Source organism: Hydra vulgaris, chromosome 14, assembly GCF_038396675.1.
Source record: "Hydra vulgaris chromosome 14, alternate assembly HydraT2T_AEP".
NCBI classification, from domain to species: Eukaryota; Metazoa; Cnidaria; class Hydrozoa; order Anthoathecata; family Hydridae; genus Hydra; species Hydra vulgaris.
In genome coordinates, this window is record NC_088933.1 from 30687971 (window position 1) to 30710074 (window position 22104).

The following is a 22104-nucleotide window of genomic DNA, read 5'->3' on the forward strand; positions in this document are numbered from 1 at the left end:
GTTTGATAAAGAAAAGGGTAACATTAAAGACGCTCTAAATGGAGAGATAGTAAATATGGCACTGGATGGTTAGTCAAACGTTCATAAGGAGCCTATAATTTGTGTTACAGTCACAACTGAAACAAGTGATGTCTTTTTAGCTGACACAATTGACACATCTGGAAGCTCGCACACTAGTGATTATCTTGAAGAACTAGCAGTTTCATCAATTAAAAATTTAGAGCTTGAATTTGGGTGTCATGGAGGAAGCATTGTTACAGACAATGCAGCTAATGTATCAAAAATGATACATAATATTGAATCTCAATCAAATATTGATGTGGTTACATATGGTTGTTCTGCACATTTAATGAATTTGTTAGCACATGACCTAGAAATTGACAATGTTAAAGATCATATAGTAAATATTGTCAAATGTTTTAGGAACCACCATCTTGATTGGCAGAATATAGAAAAGCTGGTGGACAAAAACTTGTATTTCCTCAAGATACTCGCTGGAATACCATGTGTGACTGTCTAAAAGTGTGTATTGCAAATTGGTTAACTCTGCTAAAAGTCTGTGAGTCTAGCCACGCCATAATTGATACTACAGTGCAACAAATGTCTCTAACTTAGTCATTAAGAGATCTGCAGAAGATCTACTTGCTCGCTTAGAACCTATTGCTTTTGCACTTGATAAAGCACAAAGTGACAAATGCAAAATAGCAGATGTAGTGGAAGTATGGAAAAATCTAGAAAACAAACTTTTGTGTAAAAGTAAGCAAGTTATCCAAAAGAAATTCAAAAAAAGATACGAAATGGCAGTGACACCATCCCATTTTCTGGCTAATCTTCTTTACCCTTATTACCAAGGTAGAATGCTAAATGAAACTGAAAATAATGCTGTGTTGGAATATGCCAATCTACAATACCCACGTATTATTTCTACAGTTATGAAATTCAGAGGAAAGTTGTATCCATTCCTGGAATTTGAATTTAGCTTGGAGGTTTTAACAGCATTATTGTCTATTCAGTGGTGGAGATCACACCATGATAACTTTGAAAGTAAAACATTAAATACAATTTTGAAATTGATGACTGCGGTAGCTTCATCTGCAGGAGTTGAATGTGTGTTCTCCTCTTACAGCTTGGTACATTCAAAACTGACAAATAGATTGGCTGAAAGCTGCTAAGCTTGTGTTTCTCTTCAGGAAATAAATCAGCAGAAAATTATCCAATTTGATGTCGATGATTAATTTTAATGCTGCACACAAGAGAAAAATTTTTTATTTTTAATTGATAATCATGTTTATTGATTTGCTTTGTGCACTGTAGCATTACCTGTTTTATTTATTTTTATTGTATGCTTTGGGTCATTAATTCTATATATACATAGTTCTGCTATATTTAATGAGTTTTGTTTTAAAATATGACAAAAATAGTTTTAAAATAAATTTTTGTTATTCAAAAACCAAACATAAAAGAAAAATTTGATTTAAATCATTAGTCATCCAAAAAAATCTTTTGATTTAAATCTTGATTTAAATTGGCAAACCCTAATATATATATATATATATATATATATATATATATATATATATATATATATATATATATATATATATATATATATATATATATATATATATATATATATACATGGATTTTTAGATGTCTGAGAGTTTTGACAGGCATTGTGCAACCTCCAAACTTTTATATGTTTATGTTTATATCAAAAGATAATGTTTTGCAAATAATTGAGGTGATTGGAGCTTGGGAACAAAAAAACCCTAATTTTTGGGCCCACCCAGCCCTTAACGTTGGCTACTATTTTTATCTAAATTCATATTCATCAACAAATTTCAAGTTTCATGCAATAATCTCTTAGTGTTCAGTTTTTATGACCCTGCAATGTTTACAACCCCCTCAAATTGAGGGGGTTTAAACTTTATATGGTCATAGTTTTTGAAAAATAAGAGATTGTTGCATGAAACTTGAAATTTGTTGATGAATATAAATTTAGATAAAAATAGTAAAAAAAATATTTTATAAACTCGTTGCTCCCACGTTAAGGGCTGGGTGGGCCCAAAAATTAGGGTTTTTTGTTCCCAAGCTCCAATCACCTCAATTCTTTGCAAAACATTATTTTTTGATATAAACATATAAAAGTTTGAAGTTTGCACAATGCCTGTAATTGTCAAAACTCATAATTTTTTTTTAATGGTTTTTATATTAATGGTTATTATTTAATAATCTTTTTTGAATTCGAAATTTGTTAACTCTTAAATGTTTTTTCTAAATTTTTGGTTATCTTTATCGAAAGTTGAATGGAGTAGTAATTTAAAAGTACTTTTTTTAATTTTTTTTATTTGTTAATCAAATTATTTATTTTACTTTATTCAGTTTAGATTAAATTAGATATATTTTCTTTTTTTCGTATTTGTTTACTGATCCGTTAGAAAAAAACATCCGCCATCCCAAAAGACGTTACAAAGTCTCTCAAGCATGTTTTCACCTTGACCAAGGCTCAATCAAAGGAATTCGTGGTGTCCTGTGATATAAATGTAGCCAATATTTAATGAGGTCTTCAATCTCATTTTCCCAAGCATCTTCCACCCATTTTGCTGAATGTGAAGAACTGCAAACATTTGGTTCTCTCGTAGCTTCTTTACAAGCATTTGCTTCTGCTGGCAATGAATGATGTAAAAAATGGAAATGTCATTCATGAACCCATTCTTAAAGCAGATGACACTGTCCTTGTTTTGGGTTTAATTCCACCTATGGAACTACATCTTTTGCACGGGGTTGTCATCCACTTTTACAAAATTCTTAAAACTGTCTGGCTTCATACTGGTGAGTGGACAGCTGCTCTTCACATTAGCCCACAGCCTTAGCATTGAGGTCAGATGACACTGCCCTAAATTTATAGGCAATAATTGCCGCAGGCTGCTTAAAAATGTTGATCTTCAGCAACCTGCTGAAGAGAAAGTAACATTTTACATTTTCCCCCTCATTGATGCCTTATAAAAGTTCAATGCTGTTGTAAAGGCATGCTTTGGAAATGTTTTGGAACATATGATGAAAAAGTTGTTCTTCTTAAGCACTTTTTCTTGGCACTTCCTGCAGGAAGTGTCACTCAAGGATTTCATCATAAGAAAGAACACTTCATTAGGAATTTATAGTGAGCAAACAGCTTAAGCTTTACATCACCAATTCCAGAATAATTTGCATCGGCATAAGCGTCCTATTTCACATCCAGAACATGAAACTCAACTTCAAAAAAGTTGATTTTTACAGCAAGCATTTATAAAACTGCCTTAAGATATATAAAACGACCCCACTAAATAAAAAATCATGTATATTATGTTCTTGTTAGTGAATTAAGGAATTAGTTATTTACTTGTACTGTAGAAATGCCAAATTTTTTAATGCTGTCATTTCCTTCATTGCTGTTTATTGTAATACAATTAAATGTTGAATAACTTTTTTAGATATAATGTTTTAATCTTAATTTTTACATTTTTATGATCCTGATATCATAGGCTTTCAAACCCCATTCTTAAATGGCCGAAGTTAGTCACCTAACCGAGGCGATTTTACGGTATTTGTATATTTTTTATTAGTGTTATTTTATTTTTAACCATTTAAATGCTAAATATTACTTTATTATTAACAAAAAAAAACTCCAACTTTTGTTCCTATTTTAATTGGATATATATAATATTGCCTTAGTATAATGTCCACCAGGGTCAGATTTACCCAATGCGGCAACTCATAGTGATCCCCCCTAGAAGCAAATTTTAATGAAATAAGACGAATTGAACATGTTGAATACGCTGAATTTCTTTTTTTTTTTTTTAAACAAACAAACAAACAAGTCTATTAAAATGAGTGTTACTCGATACGGTCTGCTAATCCCCTTCTGCCGCACCTGTCTAACGACTGGTATATGCACATACAAAAAAAAAGGCTAGATGTCCAAAATATACACAAACATTTAGATCAGAGTGGTTAAGTTCACTCTCCGATCTAAAAATAAGAACTCCATTCCCAACTTAAGAATTAAATTTTGACCTATAGCTCATTTAATAACACAAAAAGTAAGCAGGGTGATCCCAAAATCCATCTGCATGCTACTGTCTTGTTAGCCAAATTTACTTTTAAACATCAAACTGTTTTTTACAACTTTTTTACTTATCTGATGCATAGTGTTATTTCAATATTAAAAAAAAATCTTAAAGAAAGTATATTTCAGAAAATGTTTATGAGTCAGTATTTGTGATGAGTAGACAGGGCCGTCCCGATACGGGGCGAGGGGGAGCACCCCAAGTGGGACTGCCCTGTGAGTAGACAAGAATTTTTTATGATGTTAGATTTTTTTTTTCTCATTACTTAATTTGTCTTGTCTTTTTATTATTAAAAAAGAAATTATTCAAAAATTTACCTTTTTACAAATTTAGAGCAGTTTTTAAGAAACTATCAACAGTTTTTTTGTAAACATAGCAACAAGTCATATACTTTCGTATTTTAATGCCAGTATATAATAGTAACTGTATGTTAAGAAAAAGTTAATCAATATTAACTTTTTCTTATGCAGGCCCGTACCGTGTTTGTGTGGGGAGGGGGGGTTCTTGTGTGCGATCGACCCCCCTTTTTATGCAAAGTGTGTTTTTTAATTTGACGCCAAAAATTATTGCAATGACTTGTAATGACGCCAAGCGTAAAGCGTCATTACAAGTTATTGCATTGTGAAATCTTTTGCAAACTAAAAAGGAAAAATAGTCTCTTCAGAGTTTATACTGTAATTACAATTCTCTACTAATATTAATTCACTTTTAAAAGCAAACAATAGAGTTAACATGCCTAACCAAATTAGGAAACGAGCAGCTGATAGAAAAGAGCTTCTAAATGCTGCAAAGAACTGCAAATCGTTAGCTGGATATTTTAAGTAAAAAAGTTATTTTGATCTTTTAAAGAAGAAGAAAAACAATATGATATTGAAGAACTCTTGCGCGAAAATCAAGAATTATCACCACATGAAATATACAAAATGTTTACGAATAACTTAAAACAGAAGATACATTTTCAATTTCCCAAAACATTAAAACATGGTTGCAAACGCGCTTGTAAAGAAGAATATTTACAAAATGGATTTATCTACAGCAAAGGTAAAGACGCAGTCTACTGCATATACTACTCTTTATTTCTAAAGCAGGATAAAAAATCTTTGGGAGCTTTTATTAACCGTGGATATAAGGAATGGCACATTATTTTAGAGGAGCAAAAACTACATATAGGCAATAGATACCATAAAGAAGCTATCGAACAAGGTAATGGCATTTGTTGTCGTTTTGAAAATCCAAGACAAACCATTTCATTACAAAGCGATAGTACTTTAAAAAACCGACAACAAATGTACCTGTACATTGTTGAAACATTAGTTAGAATAATACATTTGATGGGGAAACAAGGACTTTCATTTGGTGGAACTTACAAAAAGTGTATAAAAAACTCAGACCAAAAAGGTAATCCTGGAAACTTTGTTGCAATTGTGCAAGAAATAGCTCGCCATAACGCTGAACTTAATGCATATATACAAACACCATTAAGCAAAGATGTTAGCTACCTTGGCCCCAAGAGTCAAAATGAATTAATTGATGTAATTGGAAAGAAATGTATACAAGAACGACTAATTAATGAAATTAAAGCTGCAAATTACCATTCAATTTCAGCTGACGAGGTAACAACTGCAAACCAACAAATTCTATCAGTATGTATGAGATACATAAACGGAGAAAAAGAAATTAGAGAAGTAGCTCTTGACTTTATGAATCTTGAAAGGATAACTGGCAAACATATTGGGGAAAGCTTGATGAAATTATATAGCGAAAGTGAAATTGATCTTAGTTCTCGTAGAGGCCAATGTTACGATGGCGCACCAAACATGCAATCTGTAAAAAAAAGGTGTTGCCAGCTATATTTTGAAAGGATCACCAAAAGCAATTGTAACACATTGTAGCTCACATAATTTAAATTTACTAATTGCTGCAACATCAAAAATACCAATCATTGATAACATTATGGAGATATACAGAAATATATCAATTTATTTCAATACCTCTCCGAAAAGAGAGCGCTTGCTGGAGCATGTTGTAGAGATCCGTTGTAAATCAACTGAAAGAAAAAAGATTTTAATAGGGATGTGCAAAACAAGATGGTCAAAAAGAGATGCCGCATATGAATACTTCTATTTAGCTATACCATTTATGGCAGAGGCATTAGAGATTATTTTAGGATTACACTCTAATATAGAACAGTTCAATATAGAGTTTAGTATGGATTGGGACGCATAAGGAAAAAGAAAGGCCAACTCACTCCTTAATGCACTCACTAAGTTCGAGTTCATAGTTGGTACTATGATAACTTTGTACCGCTTACTTTACCCGTTGTCGTATATGACAGAGAGGTTACAAGAGCGCACAACTGATATTGTGTATGCTTACAGTAACATTCAAGAAACAATCGACGATTTAAACCATCTATGGAAAAACGTTAAAAAAGAAACTTTCGCAATTTACCAACAAGCTTCTCGTATGGCAAGTAAATTATTTGTAGAACGAACAATTCCCAGAATCACTATAAGACAGGCCTACTAAAATAACGTACCTGCAGAGATTCCCCATGAATATTATAAACGGGCCTTGATTATACCTTTTTTCGACAATATCATTTCGAAAATCAAAATACGATTCCAAAAGACAAATTGCATTGCTACTAAGGTATTATGCTTGATTCCCTCGATAACTTGCAGTGAGGAGATAACTGCTTTCCAGGAGTTAGTTGAAATGTATAAAAGTGAGAAGCTGTATATCAAGAATTCATGTTTTGGAAAAGAAAATGGTTTGTCATTAAACCTGAAGATAGGCCTAATACTCTAGCTAAAGCCATTAAAATCTGCGATGAAAATCAATATTCTAATCTCTTTGAGCTTCTAAAGATCGGATGTACACTACCCGTAACGTCCGCAGAATGTGAACGCAGCTTTTCAGCAATGCAAAGATTAAGAACATGGTTGAGAGCCAGTATGACTACAGATAGACTTGGTTCATTAGCCATCATAAATATCCACTACAATGAAATTGTTGATTATAAACAAGTCTCAAAATTATTTTTTACTTTAAATCCAAGAAAATTGTATGAAAAAAGTTTAGTTTTTGAATAAAAATTTAAACCATTTATCAAAGTATTATTAATCTTTCTATCGATACCCATTTTCTAACAAGGAGCTTGCATATACGTCTATGCAGTATAAAGATAAAAAAAATATTCGGAGAACAATAAATTCGTTTATGTAAACATTGCTTACACAAATATAGCTATGCTCCACGAAAATTTTATTAAGGAAGTTTAGATATTTGTTTGGTGTTTTAAAACTACTTTTTTTTTCAAAAATAACCCCCCCCCCTAAAAAATTTCACGATACGGCCCTGTTATGCCTATTATACAAAACGATTATACAAGTGTAAAGTGCTCATATGAAAAAAGTATATTGATTTGACTAAACAATCCTAAATTCAATTCAATTTTTTATTTTGAACCAGTTATAATCGAGTAAGAAATAATTTTGAAAATAAACTGGTTATATAGATATGCGTTATCTATCTATGCAGTAAAATCCAAGAATAACCAGATTTATATTAAAATAGTTTTATTATATTAAAATTGCTTTATTCTTATATAAATGTTTACTTAAAATTATTTTTAGAATTAAAATCCTAAAAAAGTCATTAAAAAAAAAGTAAGCTTAATTCCCCCAGATATAAAGAAAAGTGCGGCAAATATCGTTGAAATAGAGCTAACCAATAGTGCGTATTTACGGTTAAAAAAAGTTAATAAAGCTTAAAAAAATTCATAACTAAAATAAAATTAATTTAATATATAAAAAAAATTTTTCAAACATTGATATAAGACAAAGATAATTATATAAATTACAACAAATACATCTTTTACAAACAATTAACTCGGCCACGCCTGAGAAAAAAATACAATAAAACAATGGCGAATGAACGCAAACACTATGGAAAAATGTTTATACTATAAAAACTAGCGAATTAAAACAAATTCAAAATGCTAAAGAAACTGCCCTAGAGAACGCTAACAAGCATTCAAAAACATGCAATGTGAAAATAGTAATGGAAAATCCAGGGTTCAATATTGTGATTTGTGCAGCTGCACAAGATCAGCTTATAAACCTTTACGCCTAATCCAAAACCTTTCAACAAAATTACATTCAAGACAAAATAAATATGTTCATATAAAAAATCAGCAAGCACAGTCGCTAGTGCGAGGTTTATTGTCGGGATTTAATTTGATTTGATCTGGAAAATCATTGTATAGTTCTACGTCTGCTTCTTGGGCAAGTGCTTTTTTCGCAATTGTTTGAAAAGCGTGCTCTACGTTGATACCTTCTTTTGCACTTGTTTCAAAATATGGAATCTCATTTTTGCTATGACACCATTGTTGAGCACGTTTTGCTGAAACCTGTTAAAGAAATATATATGCATATATACACGAATATACATACAGTCACGATCAAAAGTTTAGAACATTTTAAAAATTTGCAAAAAATTTAAAAGATTTGTTTATTTTTTACTTTCAAAATTTTGAGTATCGATATTATAAACATGCAATTTTTTTTAAAATTAATAACATTAAAATATGTTTAGATTGGTATTTTGTCTAAAAAAGAATTGACACTGGCTACTATTGCTGCACATTTTAATGTAACACATAGCTGCATCATAAAAACATTGAAACAATATTTTGAAACTGGTGATTTTAAAAGCAAAACTTGGACGACCAAAGGTGACTACTCTAAGGCCAGATAATCAAACTCATCGTTATGCAAAAGCGTTTTCCTGTGCTTCTAAAATTTTATCAATAAGCACACCCACTAACTGTTGTGATAATTAGAAGAGGTTTGTTTAAATAATTTCGTTTAAAGAACCATGTTCCAGCAAACAAGTCTTACCTTTCTCAAAAAAATCTTAGAGACCATACGGTCTTTTGTCAAAAATATAAGGACTGGTCAGCAGAAGATTGGGAGAAAGTAACATTTAGTGATGAATTATTAATTAAACAACTTGGTTGTCTTTCTACAAGCGTTAGACACCCACCTTGCCAACGATACAACCTCCAATATTTGCTTTTGACTGTAAAATATTGCTCCAAAATCATGATATGGGGCGCCATTGTGGCTTATAGAAGATGCATCCTAACACTATAATAAAAAGCCATATTTACCTTAAAATACTTCAAGAAAAGCTTAAAATATTCACGAAAATCACTAATACCCACAAGTTTCAGCATGATGGAGCATCCTGTCACCAGGCTAAGCTTGTAAGTAGCTGGTTTTGTGAAAATAGGATTGAGGTCATTGGTCCCTGGCCTGGTAATTCACTTAACCCTATTGAAAATTGCTGTAATTATCTTAAAAAATCCAAAAATTGAGTCCCTTATTTTCTGATGATCTACGAGAAAATTAATCAGGAAAGATAAGTTGAATTTAAGTATAGATTCAACTTATGTATTCTGAATATTTTAGAAAGCTCGTCCACTCTATCCCCAATTATTTAGCTAGTCGTTTGAAAGCTTAAGCACACTATACCAAGTATTAAATGATAAGCAAACATTTACTAATGTTTTATAGGTATTCTAACATTTTAATAAAATAAATTATTAATTTAATTAAAATCACGTTTTTTGATACAATGTTCCAAACTTTTGATTGTGACTGTGTGTGTGTGTGTGTATGTATGTATGTATGTATGTATGTACACACACACACACACACACACACACACACACACACACACACACACACACACACACACACACACACACACACACACACACAGAGTGGCCACACTTTTTTTGAGTTATAAAAATTAGAAGAATTTAGGAGGTTTTAGGAGACTTTTAAGAGTCCTTTATAAAAATTTTCTGGTAAACTTGGAAAAACAACTAAAAAAATTAGGATTATTTAGGAGTATCAAAATTTTTTTTTTTACAAAATTTAAATATTATTCAAAAATTTTAACAAAAATTTGAAAGTTTGAGTTGAATCTTTGAAAGAAAACCTAAAGTTCAAAAAACAAGTTTAAACTAGGATATTTTAGAAGGTATTTTTGAAATTCAAGTATATTTTAGGAGAATTTAGGTCTTCTTAGGAGGTTTTTAAATACTAGGATATTTTAAGATTTATTCAAAGGCGCGGCCACCCTGTTATATACAAGCATGCTAGCCCTAACCATACACACACATACCGTTAGCTGAGAACCAAAAGGCTGTATGTCCACATTTTGTGTTTTTTCTGCTTATTATCAATAAATATTTCTCAACTAGTTCACTAAATCAGGTATCAAAAAAAAAAAAAGAAAAAAAAAAAAAATAAAAAAAAAAAAGAGCTTTAGGAAATATATAAATAATCAGAAATAATCAGTAGAGCTTTCTGGCATTTAGTCTTTACATACTAAAATTCGAAAACTCGATTTCCTCGGAAATCGGAAACACAAAAAATAGACAAAAATCTCCTGGTTCTTACCTAACTATATATATATATATATATATATATATATATATATATATATATATATATATATATATATATATATATATATATATATATATATATATATATATATATATATATATATATATATATATATATATATATACAAACACAGACACACAGATAAAATATTAAATTTTGTACTGCTCTATTTTCCAGGTCAACTTTATTCCCTAACACAACAAATGGAAAATTTTCAGGATCTCGTGGACTAGCCTGAATTAAAAACTCATCTCTCCAACTATCCAGAGTTTTAAATGAATTAGGAGCAGTAACATCAAAAACAAGCACACAGCAGTCTGCACCACGATAGAAAGCCACCCCTAAGCTTTGAAAACGCTCTTGACCTGCAGTATCCCAAATCTATAAAAAAATTAGAAACATTAAGCAAACATGAAAAGAATTTATATTATTATGTTACAATCAGTAAACTCACACCTGCATTGTAACTAGTCTATCATCCACCATAACCTCTTTAGTTAAAAAGTCAGCACCAATAGTAGCTTTGTATTGATTACTGAACTTTTTGTTTACATACTGATTCATCAATGAAGTCTTACCGACACTAAATTTATTAAAAGAATATAGTTAAATATTCCATTAAATAAGGAAATGTAATATTTTTGTAATATTTATTACATATATGTAAATGTAATTTTCATATAGTATGTAATAAAACTAAAAGTAAAAGCATGATTAAATATTTTATTTAAAACCTTAGAACCACTGATATTGTTTTTATTATCATGGGATCATTTGTATGATAAATTATTATTGGTAGGATTATATGTATAATAAATTACTTGTCAATGAAAATTTTAATTAAGTATATTCTAAGCTAAAACAGTCAGACCCAAATGACAGAAAATTTTTCAACCTTATTTAAAACTAGAGCAATTCAGGGACCCACTTGAAAAAGCTTTAACCTTTAAAAATCAGTCCAAGTTTGATTAGCTCCATGTAAAAATCGAGTTAATAGATAAAAATGGAGAGAAATAACTAACAATGGTTAATTTGACCCAAGTTGAGTCAAATTAACCATTGTTAATTATTTTTAACTGAAGAACTCCCATTTCAGATATCAAACTTATATTTAAAATTGACAGCCAAAAAAACTGCTTTCTTTAAATAAATTTTTTTTATTTATACAGCATACTAAATGCTTTTACTTAATGCTCAATTCAGGTTAAAAATTTGTGATCAGTCAACATAGCTAAAAAAAAAAAATTAAATTTGCCATTTAAAATCTGTCCATGAAATATTTTCACCATCAAAAATCAATATCGAAAGGCAAGAACTAGATGTGTTTCACAATTTAGATACAGATTTATATAATGCTTATATAAATCTGTATCTAAATTGAATTATATAATACAACTTAAGTTGCTTGTGTAGAAGAGCACTCTGACATCACACTGAAATAGCCTGTTGCTGGGGGCTTCAGTACATACATCAACTGACAAATAGCCTGACTTTTAGTCAATGTAGCGAAATGCTGTTACATTGAATAAAGGTTTGGAATGGGGCAGCAATCTTTTCTTTCTTTATTCTTTATATATATTTTTTTTCTTTCATTATTCTTTATATCTATATTCTTTCTTTCATTATTCTTTATATCTATATCTATATCTATATCTATATATATATATATATATATATATATATATATATATATATATATATATATATATATATATATATATATATATATATATATATATATAAATATAAATAAATATAGCATTCGAAAATCAGCTGTTTTGACCTCAAACAAATATAGAGGCCTTGACTCCAAAAGTACTATTTACCTCGGCATTATCTCAATTACATTTTAAAAATTGAATTAAACTCATGCGTTTTAAAATTATTTTCTTATAATTTCTTGAATAAAAAAAGGTTTTTACTACAAAATAATATATTTGGTTTTAGAAAGGATTTTTCTTGTAGCTTCTTTTACTAGCCTTTGTTTCTTTAAGTTGTTTAATAACTTTTAATAACACAATCTTCTTTTCAAATTTTTTGACCGTAAAGTTTAAAGATTTCAACTTGTTTTTATACAAATAAACAAATCGTTGAACAGTATGCCTAAAATCAACGTCTTTAAGTTCAGCAATTTTTGGCTGAATAAATTTTAATATATCTTCAGTAATATTTTATTTTGAATTAATAAGATTGTTCTCTTGGAGAAAATTATGAATGTCTAAGTTTATTAAAACCATATTTAAATAATTCTTATAACAAATATTTTGTACCTAAAAGTTTAACATTATAATACATATGCCGCGTGGACTACTGATTCTTGTCAGTAATTAAGTTACTACAAGTGTTATTAGTTAAAATTTAAAATAACTAAATTACAAACAACTCAGAAAATGTTGTTGCTATGCTTTGCAAAGTAAGGTATCCATAGCAACCAAAAAAAAAAAAAAAAAAAAAAAAAAAAAAATTAACCTTACAAGAATTGTGAATCTCATTTTAATACAAACACCCCATAAAATATGTACTAAGCGCAAATAAAATACTTTTAAAACAATGTTAATGTAAAAATAGGTTGTTGCTATGCAAAATTAAGTAATAGCAACCAAGTTAAAACATATATAAAATCATAACAGGGATTTAAGGGGACGAGTAATCAATTGAAACTTGATTGAAGCATCATATAGCTAAAATAAATATAAGACAGCACATGGCAAATTGTGGTAATTATTAGTTATAGTGTGGCAAAAAATAAATTTCTTAAAGATTTTTTTTTTTAAACCTGCAATTTTCAAAATATAACTGAGACAACATGCTGCGACAAATTTATTTAACACAATGGTTTTTCTTATCTCTAAATACTCTAAAATAACATGTACTAATTTTTTGTTTCAAAAATGTAGAAATATCACACAGCGTTGATGTCACTGAAATTACTTATTTATAATTTTTATTTTTTAAATTTCAAGGGATTTAATTTAAATAAACTACCAATAAGTTTCTCCTAATATATATAGATACTAAAATTAAATGAGTTTTCAAGATTAGACAACTAATTTTTCCCAGTTTGTCCACCTACTGTGAAGTACTGCAAGATAAAAGAAGCAATTAGTTTTTAAAAAAACCACATTAACTTTTGAATGACGATTATGCAAAAATATTTGTTACAATAGTTTGAATGACAATGTTAGATATGTGCTATTTACTAATGAAAAAAACTCAAATAAAATTTAAAAAAATTATATAATCTAATTTAGATTTAAAAAATATATTTAAGTTTATTAAAATTAAAGTTAATGCTTGGGTTTAACTTGACTTTCAAACCTATTTAAAAATATTACTGAATATTGTTCAATTTTTAAATTTTATTTATTCTTAAAAAAAATCAGCTTATCTTTATCGCTATTGTTTTTTCGGTGTTCCTTCCTAAATATTTTTTTTTTACTCAAACTTAAATTTTAAATAAACGATTGCATCAACAGTTTGCACAAAATATAAGTTTTTTTTTAATAACACAAGTTAAATCGCAGCAATTATTCAGCGATGTAATTTTAATAATAAACTAATAAACTTTAAATAAATATAGCATTTAAATTAACGTAATTTTTTTATTTGTTACTTGCTAATTTTTTTTAAATAAAAAATAATTTGTAGTTGCAAAGCCGCAATAAAAAATTAAAGAAATAATCATTTTAAAAACTCAAAAATTTAATATATTTTAATTCATTTATGCAAATGACGAGAAAAGAAAAAAATTTGTTAATATCAAACATTTTTAAAAATGCAATATTAAATTTAATTATTTATTATTAAAAAAAGAAAACAAACATTCCTTTATTGTAATAATAAAAAAGCCATTAAATAACATTTAACTTGTTTTGCGGTAATTAATATTGTTGCAGCAATTTAAAGTTTATATCTTTAAAAAATAAAGAAAATTTTATGACATTAAATATCGGGTTAAGTTAATACATTAGGCATTTTTTATTTAAAACAAGGCCTGCTATAATATATACTATAAATTAATATATAAAGGGCATATTACATTCTAAGTAAATTATGATTTAATTTTGCCTTTTGCAAACTAAAAGCAGGTTTTTATTGCATCAAATTATTAGAAAAGAAAACTTTTATGGTTAAACTAAAAAGGTAAAATATATTTATGAAGAGGAAGCGTAACTGTTGCACAATACTGCTAATAATGTTTAGTCAGTAGGCTTTTTAATATTTTTGTATGTTTGTGTTTTGCATGGACCTCTGGCAGGGTGCTGGTTCACCAGTAAGTCACATTATATAAATGTATGTTTGTGTGTTGTTCCCACCTTCGGTACAGTGTTCATCCATCGTAATTCATTATGTATATATGTAAGTTTATGTTCAGTCACCTGTAAGTTCCTGTATTTTTATTTGATTATTAATTTTATTAACTTTGATGATAAATATTTTTTAACTTTTATTGAAAACACAGTTGTTGTTGAAAGTCCTATTTTTATAAAATTAATCGCACAAATATTTTAAAAAGATTTATATTTAAAGAATAAAAAATTAATCTATATTTTTATATATATAATTATTTAAATAATTGATAAAACTTACTTAACTTTATATCATTTAAAAAATAAAATTAAAAATTTTCTTTTTATAAACAATCAATAAAAGAAAATCATTGCTTAGTTTAAAAGCGCTTTGCTATTCTAAAAACATTTGATTACAAAAAATTATTTACAAATTTAATTATTTTAGTTTGTTGAAACATTTCAGATATACATGGAAACATACATAAATTTGAATGTTCTCAAAACATATAAGCCATGGCTTCCTGACCAAGCCTGTCTCTATAGATTGTTTCTGAATAGAGATTAATGTTTCTTATATGTTTTAACAACTCTTTTGATTTTAATAGCTCAATTTGTGGGGTATTCATCATGTTTGTTTTCGTTTTTAAGAGGGTTGTGAATAATACAATTGATTGTGAAACAATTAATTGATAACTGAGGGTTTTAATTGTATCATATATTGCATGAGAATTCTTTTTTAATCGCTATATTCTTAACTATATTCACACTTGTTCAATGTTCTCAGTCTTTTTAATTGTTATACATCAATATTTGCCAATATACCATTGTTTAAATTTCAACCCTTAAATGCCCATTTTAAAGTTTAAAAATATTTATATAATCAGTAGTATCTTAATGCTTCTGAATAACTACTTTGAATTTAATTAAATTCATAAACATACTTTTTTGTTTTACTTTACTTTTTAAAATTTATTCATAGCTCTTTTCTACAAATACTTTAATGATCACTGCACACAAGCTATCATCTCTAGCTCCATCAACCAAAACCCATTTTTACTTGATCTATCATTCAGGAAAGTTGCATACTTGCTGAATAAGTTTTAAACAACACATTTGGTTTGAAAATATATAACTTTTCCAAGCGCTTAACTTGGAAAACAGGACTAGAAACAGAAAATACTGTAAATTTTTTTTTTAATATTGTCTTTAATATTGTCTTAACAAATAGCTTAAAATCTCAAAATTTGATAATAAAAATCTTGTAAGGAAAAAGTTAAAAAATTTTGAAAATATTTTTTAAATAAAATGAATCTGATATAATTAATATTTATGAGAATTTAAAACTTTCTTCTGTGTTAATCAACAAAAATATATAAAAACTTAATTTTAATTTCAAAACCTGGAAATCTTTTTTATAATCTTGATGCTTGAAACTGTAACAACTTTAATTAAAAAATCTGACTTCAATTAAAAAAAAACCTAACTTTAATAAAAATAATGATTGTATTAATTGAACTTAAAAGTTATTATAAAATAATTTCTTTTATAATTAAATAAATATTGCAGTACTAGCAGTAAAAAACTTGTCTAGTGAATAAATAGATATTAGGAATCTAAAAATAAAATCATTTATCTTTTATAAGATATCTTTATTTAATATGCTCTATCTGAATTATTGCCTTTTTTATTGAAGTCCAAAAGCTAAAACCACATTTAGCAGTTGATAAATGTGGTTATAAAAGTTTTAATCACATATTGCTAAATCTGATTAAAAATCATTAGCCAATATTAAAAATGTTTAAAACCTAATCGTTTGTGAAAACAACATTTTTTAGTGAATTTTAATATTCTTAATAAAATATTTCAAGCATTACTAGAATAGAGCAAGTGTTCTAAAACTGCAAAACAAGCAAGCGCTTGTAAATTGTACAATGAGCAAGTGTTTTTAATGTGCAAGGCTATAAAACCAAACCTGCTTTTTAGTATAAATAAAAATACTCATACCCTAGTGGTTTTATTATTTGAATGTTTACCGAATAAAGAAAGTAACACATGCTGACTGCCAAGTTACTTTTTTAATTATGATAATAAAAAAATTTATGCACTAGATTTTGAATAATTTTAAAATTATAAATTTTTTAAAATATTTTATAAATATAAAATTAACTTAATGCTTGAATATTAATGAATTCATATATCTTTTAAAACAATTTTAAACAAAACCAATGTATTTTTTAAATAAAAAATGCAAATAACTAACATCCCACATTACCAGCTAATGTTAATAGTTTAAAATAAAAAAGGAAGTTTCATAACATTTAAATAATTTCATTAAATTTTTTTTTGTTTTAAATATCAAAACAATTTTTTAAAAAATATTAAAAGAAATTTAACCTGAATACTTAATACTAAAAACTTACAAAAAAAATAAATAAGATTTAAAGAAAAGAAAAATTAAGTGACTAAGTACAGTTAAAAGAAATAATGTTCTTAGTTAAATACAGCCATTATTATATACTATTATATTATTATTAAAATATATTATTTTTATTAAAATAATAACAAAATAATTTATGAAATAAAGATTTTTACCACCAGTAAAATGAAAATAATCTAAATAAGTGAAATTGGCTTATTGTAAACAAAAAACTATTTAAAAGCATTTTTAAAATTTAAATGATTTTATGAAATTTTATTAATTGCATTTCCCAAATTACATCCTAATTATTTTTCAAAGCTCTGTTTTCATCAACTGGTAAAAATAGCAATTTTAGTCATTTCGGCAGTCGTTGACCGGTCATTAACTTCCATGCTGCATTATTTCAAATTGTTAATACAAATAAAATTTATTAAATTGCTGTTAAATTTATAATAAGCTGTATTATATATAATAAGCTAATATATATATATATATATATATATATATATATATATATATATATATATATATATATATATATATATATATATATATATATATATTAAAGATAATTTAAATTTTTATATAAAATGTTACATAATAATTTTGACTTTTTACTCTAATTTTTGGAGTTAATGATTAACATTCTTTTAATGGCAAGATCTACCAGCATTTTAGTGAAAATAGTGCTGAAAATAGTGCCAGAATACACAGAATAACAATATTTTGCTTATGTTGATATAACCTGTACAGCAGGAAAGAAGTGAATAACAGAAGAAGTAATAACAAACTCTTTTTTCGAAAAGTAAATTATGTAATTATTGCCAGACAAATAAACAATGTAAAATTAAAACACTTATCCAAATTTAAAAAATTAAAAGACATATCCAAATTATAATAATAAAAAAAAAACAACATAAAAACCAGGTTCACATTTTTCAATAAACCAAAACTTCTCCAGTAACCAAATTGTTTAAGTCACTCCTTAGCGAGTATAACATTTTAGGCGTATTTAAAGTTTACATTGTCAAATTGTTAGCAGTCACGAAAATTTAAGCATAAAAATAAAGAACTCACCCACTATCTCCTAAAATAATTACTTTCAAAAGAACTTTTTTGCGAGATGCTGACATATTTATGATAAAAGCTAAATTTTAAAAAATAACAATGTATAATTTATTTGAAATCATCATCATCATCATCATCATCATCATCATCATCATCATCATCATCATCATCATCATCATCATCATCATCATCATCACCATCATCATCATCATCATCATCATCATCATCATCATCATCATCATCATCATCATCATCATCATCATCATCATCATCATCATCATCATCATCATCATCATCATCATCATCATCATCATCATCATCATCATCATCATCATCATCATCATCATCATCATCATCATCATAGTGTAAAGAAAATGACTTCAATAAACAAAACTAAAAACTCATGACTCTAAGTAAATACTATACAATAAATACTAAAAAAAAGCTTTTTTCAAATATTAGGAGATAACCCTGATTTAATTACTGTTGGTTTTCGATCAACTCTGCGAAATACCAATTATTCTAACAAATTACTACAAACACGTTTAAAATGCTTTAGATAGGCTGAACTGTTTTTCAAAATGTTAAGGCTAGTGTATATGCATAAAATTTTTTTTTACAAAAGCATAATAATTTTGGCATCATAAATTTAGAAGGTTACTCTGCAGCAGACAGGGCAGCAACTTTAATATTTAAAGTTAATGGTTACATGAATATTTTTCATGTTCAAAAGTGCTCACAATGTACAGTTACCTGTAAACAATGCATGTAAGACATTATGAGAATAAAGAACTTTATCGGCCATGCAAGAAAAGTTGTCAAAATCGTAAGAAACTTAAAGAGAATTGACTTCTTCAGAGACATCATACCTGCATCTTATACCTTTAAATACTAACTAATACCTTAAATAATTTCAGATCAAACAAGCTGCAGTATAATATGATTGATAGGCAAATAAGAAGTTGCTAATTAAGGTAAATAAGAAACTGCTAATTTTATAAAAACAATATTTAAAAAACTATAATATTTTGGTTTTTTTATTTTCTAATTAAAGAGATTTTTAAACAAAGAGCCAATTTGATATGAATGAACCAAAGTTTTAAGCAGCCCTAAAAAGAATTTCAGAAGATCAACCACTTTTAGGGACTACTCCTTTAAACTAGATAGGTTTTAAAATAAAGTTTTTCCCAGAAGTTCTACAGGATGAATTTTAGGCTGATTTGCTATTGACCCATATCTGAAATAACTTTTGATCAACTGTTTCCTGTGTTAAAGCAAATGACTTTAGACCATCACAGTTGCTTTATATCTGATTTAAATTACTCTTTTTTTTTATTAATGGTAATTCACCTCCCCTAAAGATGAAGAGGCTACATAATTGTGGTTATAACCCTCTCTGAACTCTTTAACTCTGAATCACAAACCGGGCTTTATTAAAAATAGGATAAAATGTTTTGTTTCAAAATTTAACTTGTCAGAAAAACTATAGATATAAAATTAGATTTAATAAGTTTCTATAAAATTATAGAAACTTATTAAATCTAATTTTCCAATATAACAGATAAAGATATCTGTGAACTAGATACTTAAATTTCATATGAATCAAAAAGTTATGGGACCTAATGTTTTTTACAAACTTCTTCGCAATGCGCTTTAGATTACCAAATCAGCGCTACCAAGTTCTTCACAGCTATAGCTCAGTAACTTTAGTAGCAACCAACTGCTACTGTATAGTACACTACCAACTACTTTATATCTAGTAAAAAAGCACAATTTTTTTGTTTTGAAGTAAAATTTTCAACGCAAAAACCTAATTTATGATGAAAGCTTTTAGACTAGACACTTTTGCACAAAAAAATTGATTATATGTCTATATAGTTATATATAAATAATTTACTTTTATATCGATTTAAAAAAATTAAAACAATTTATATATGCTAATTTTTCATGATCATTTTTAAATTTACAGCATAAAATAATTTTTACTTTCATTTTTAAAAATACAAATTACAAAGATTATAAAGTGAGTAATTTTTAAAAGTGAAAAGATTCACAGTAAAAAAGATCAAATTTGTCTAAAATATTACGTATATATTTTAAAAGGGAATTAATTTACTTTACTTGTGACGAGCATAAAGCATTTTGCAGAGAAATAATTAAAATAAATATACTAAATTCACAATATTGCTCGATAATTTTATTGATAGAGAATATTCACACTTTTGAGATTAAAGCTTGACCATTGCACTGAATTAGGCTTTAGTCTGAGAAGATCAATTTGTTAAAAAAATTGTTAAATTGGCGTTTAAAGTTAATAAAAATTGCAATTTTATGCAAATTTGCAATATATATGCAAATTGAAAAAATGTTAGTAAAAAAAAATTAAACAGCTTTTCTTACCTACAAGAAAAATTTAAACACGACGATTCAGCTATATTTAAAGGTCAATATTTTAGAAGAAATCTGCTAATTGTAAATTGTTGTCCTTAAGTACTATTGCGAAAACTTCTTTCCTTCTGGCAAATATAGACAACAAGCTATTTATAGTGGAGTTTAGTTTGTCAAAACTATCTGCCTTTATTTATCTCCGTTAAAATTTTATGTTTATATAACACCTCCGTGTTAATAAGCCATGTAACCAATGCAAAATATTAACTCGATCACGAGAACATCAATTTTTTTTTTTAAATGCATGTTTAGCAACTTGCGTAACATTTCATACGTACTGAATTAAACACTCTTCCTTGTTAATCTCACAAAAAAACTTTGAAGACAAAATTTATTAATTTGGGAGGGAGGGAGGGGGGGAGGGGAGGAGGAGAAAGAGAGTTGAGTTGAGGGGGGGGGGGGGGTTTAGGCACATATTTGAAAGGTTATCATAACAATTACGTACAGGAGTTTACAAAGTTAATTTAGTTTACAATTATCTTTAATCAAATAAGAAACATTAAATATTGGTTTAAACATTAAAATTTGGTTATCTAAAAGAGTCTTTACACTTGACATTACTGAAAGCAAGCATAAAGGAACAGTGATGGATCAAGAACTTCTTGGTGAGTGAGGGGGAGGGTGTGTGGGGAGGGTATTGAAACCAAAACTTAAAAAAAAAGTTCCTTAAATTTGTAAAAGGATCTCAAAAATAAAAATTAAAAAATAAATACCACCACCCTCCTCCCTTTAATTGAAAATTCAAAGTTTTATTGACTATTTCGTGCTTTCAGCTATCTCAGTTTTTATTTAAATTTATGCCAAACCAGAAAAATTTCTATGTCTCCCATAGTTGATTCCTGCTGTTTTTTTATACTCGTTAGCAGGAGCGGATCAAGATCATTAAGTAAATGTGGGGGAGGGGGGAAGGGGCAGACCGCTTTTATGGTTTTTTTATTTGGATCCAGACTATTCCGATTCAGTGGATCTAGACCATCTAGTAGAGTAGGGGACTATTATTATTTTTAATGATTTGTAACCACCAACTATAAAACTATTTTAGTTAACTTTTTTTAGAATATTAGTCTTATAATGTTTTAGTCACATTGTCACAAATTATATCATGGATTAATATCCTAATAGTCTGATCTAAAATTCGCATCACAGAATTTTATTAAAAGTTTATATCAATTTTAAACTTTCTAATTTACTTTCGTTTTCAAGCAACATGTTGAGTTAAATATATAAATTTCAGATAATTGTTCTTTCCGTAAAATCCAACGGGGGGTTGCATCGCTGAACCCTCC

General features: G+C 27.6%; 2 protein-coding genes across 2 annotated transcripts; one reads left to right on the plus strand and one right to left on the minus strand.

The window, feature by feature from the left end:
- The first annotated feature begins 2672 nt into the window (after positions 1-2672).
- On the plus strand, positions 2673-6332 carry LOC136091044 (uncharacterized). Its single transcript, XM_065818028.1, has 3 exons — positions 2673-2832; positions 4956-5943; positions 5999-6332. Exons 1-3 carry the CDS (start codon positions 2673-2675, stop codon positions 6330-6332), a joined length of 1482 nt encoding a protein of 493 aa, XP_065674100.1.
- Positions 6333-7895: 1563 nt separating this feature from the next.
- On the minus strand, positions 7896-20957 carry LOC100202475 (ras-related protein Rab-7a). The gene is made up of 5 exons (XM_065818224.1): positions 20771-20957; positions 18380-18449; positions 11048-11174; positions 10754-10972; positions 7896-8520 (listed from the first exon to the last, which is right to left on the minus strand). The coding sequence occupies exons 2-5, from the start codon at positions 18433-18435 to the stop codon at positions 8302-8304; spliced, it is 621 nt and encodes a 206-aa protein (XP_065674296.1). The 5' UTR covers positions 18436-18449; positions 20771-20957; the 3' UTR covers positions 7896-8301.
- Between the last annotated feature and the right edge of the window lie 1147 nt (positions 20958-22104).

Excerpts from the sequence above, each read along its gene's own strand:
- LOC136091044 (XM_065818028.1), top strand. The coding sequence starts at position 2,673 with ATGAATGATGTAAAAAATGGAAATGTCATTCATGAACCCATTCTTAAA. Across the intron at positions 2,833-4,955 it reads AACTGTCTGGCTTCATACTG|AAGAAGAAAAACAATATGAT; the intron begins GTGAGTGGACAG and ends GATCTTTTAAAG. Across the intron at positions 5,944-5,998 it reads ATGCAATCTGTAAAAAAAAG|CTCACATAATTTAAATTTAC; the intron begins GTGTTGCCAGCT and ends AACACATTGTAG.
- LOC100202475 (XM_065818224.1), bottom strand. The coding sequence starts at position 18,435 with ATGTCAGCATCTCGCAAAAAAGTTCTTTTGAAAGTAATTATTTTAGGA. Across the intron at positions 10,973-11,047 it reads ATAGACTAGTTACAATGCAG|ATTTGGGATACTGCAGGTCA; the intron begins GTGTGAGTTTAC and ends ATTTTTTTATAG. Across the intron at positions 8,521-10,753 it reads TTGACCTGGAAAATAGAGCA|GTTTCAGCAAAACGTGCTCA; the intron begins GTACAAAATTTA and ends TTTCTTTAACAG.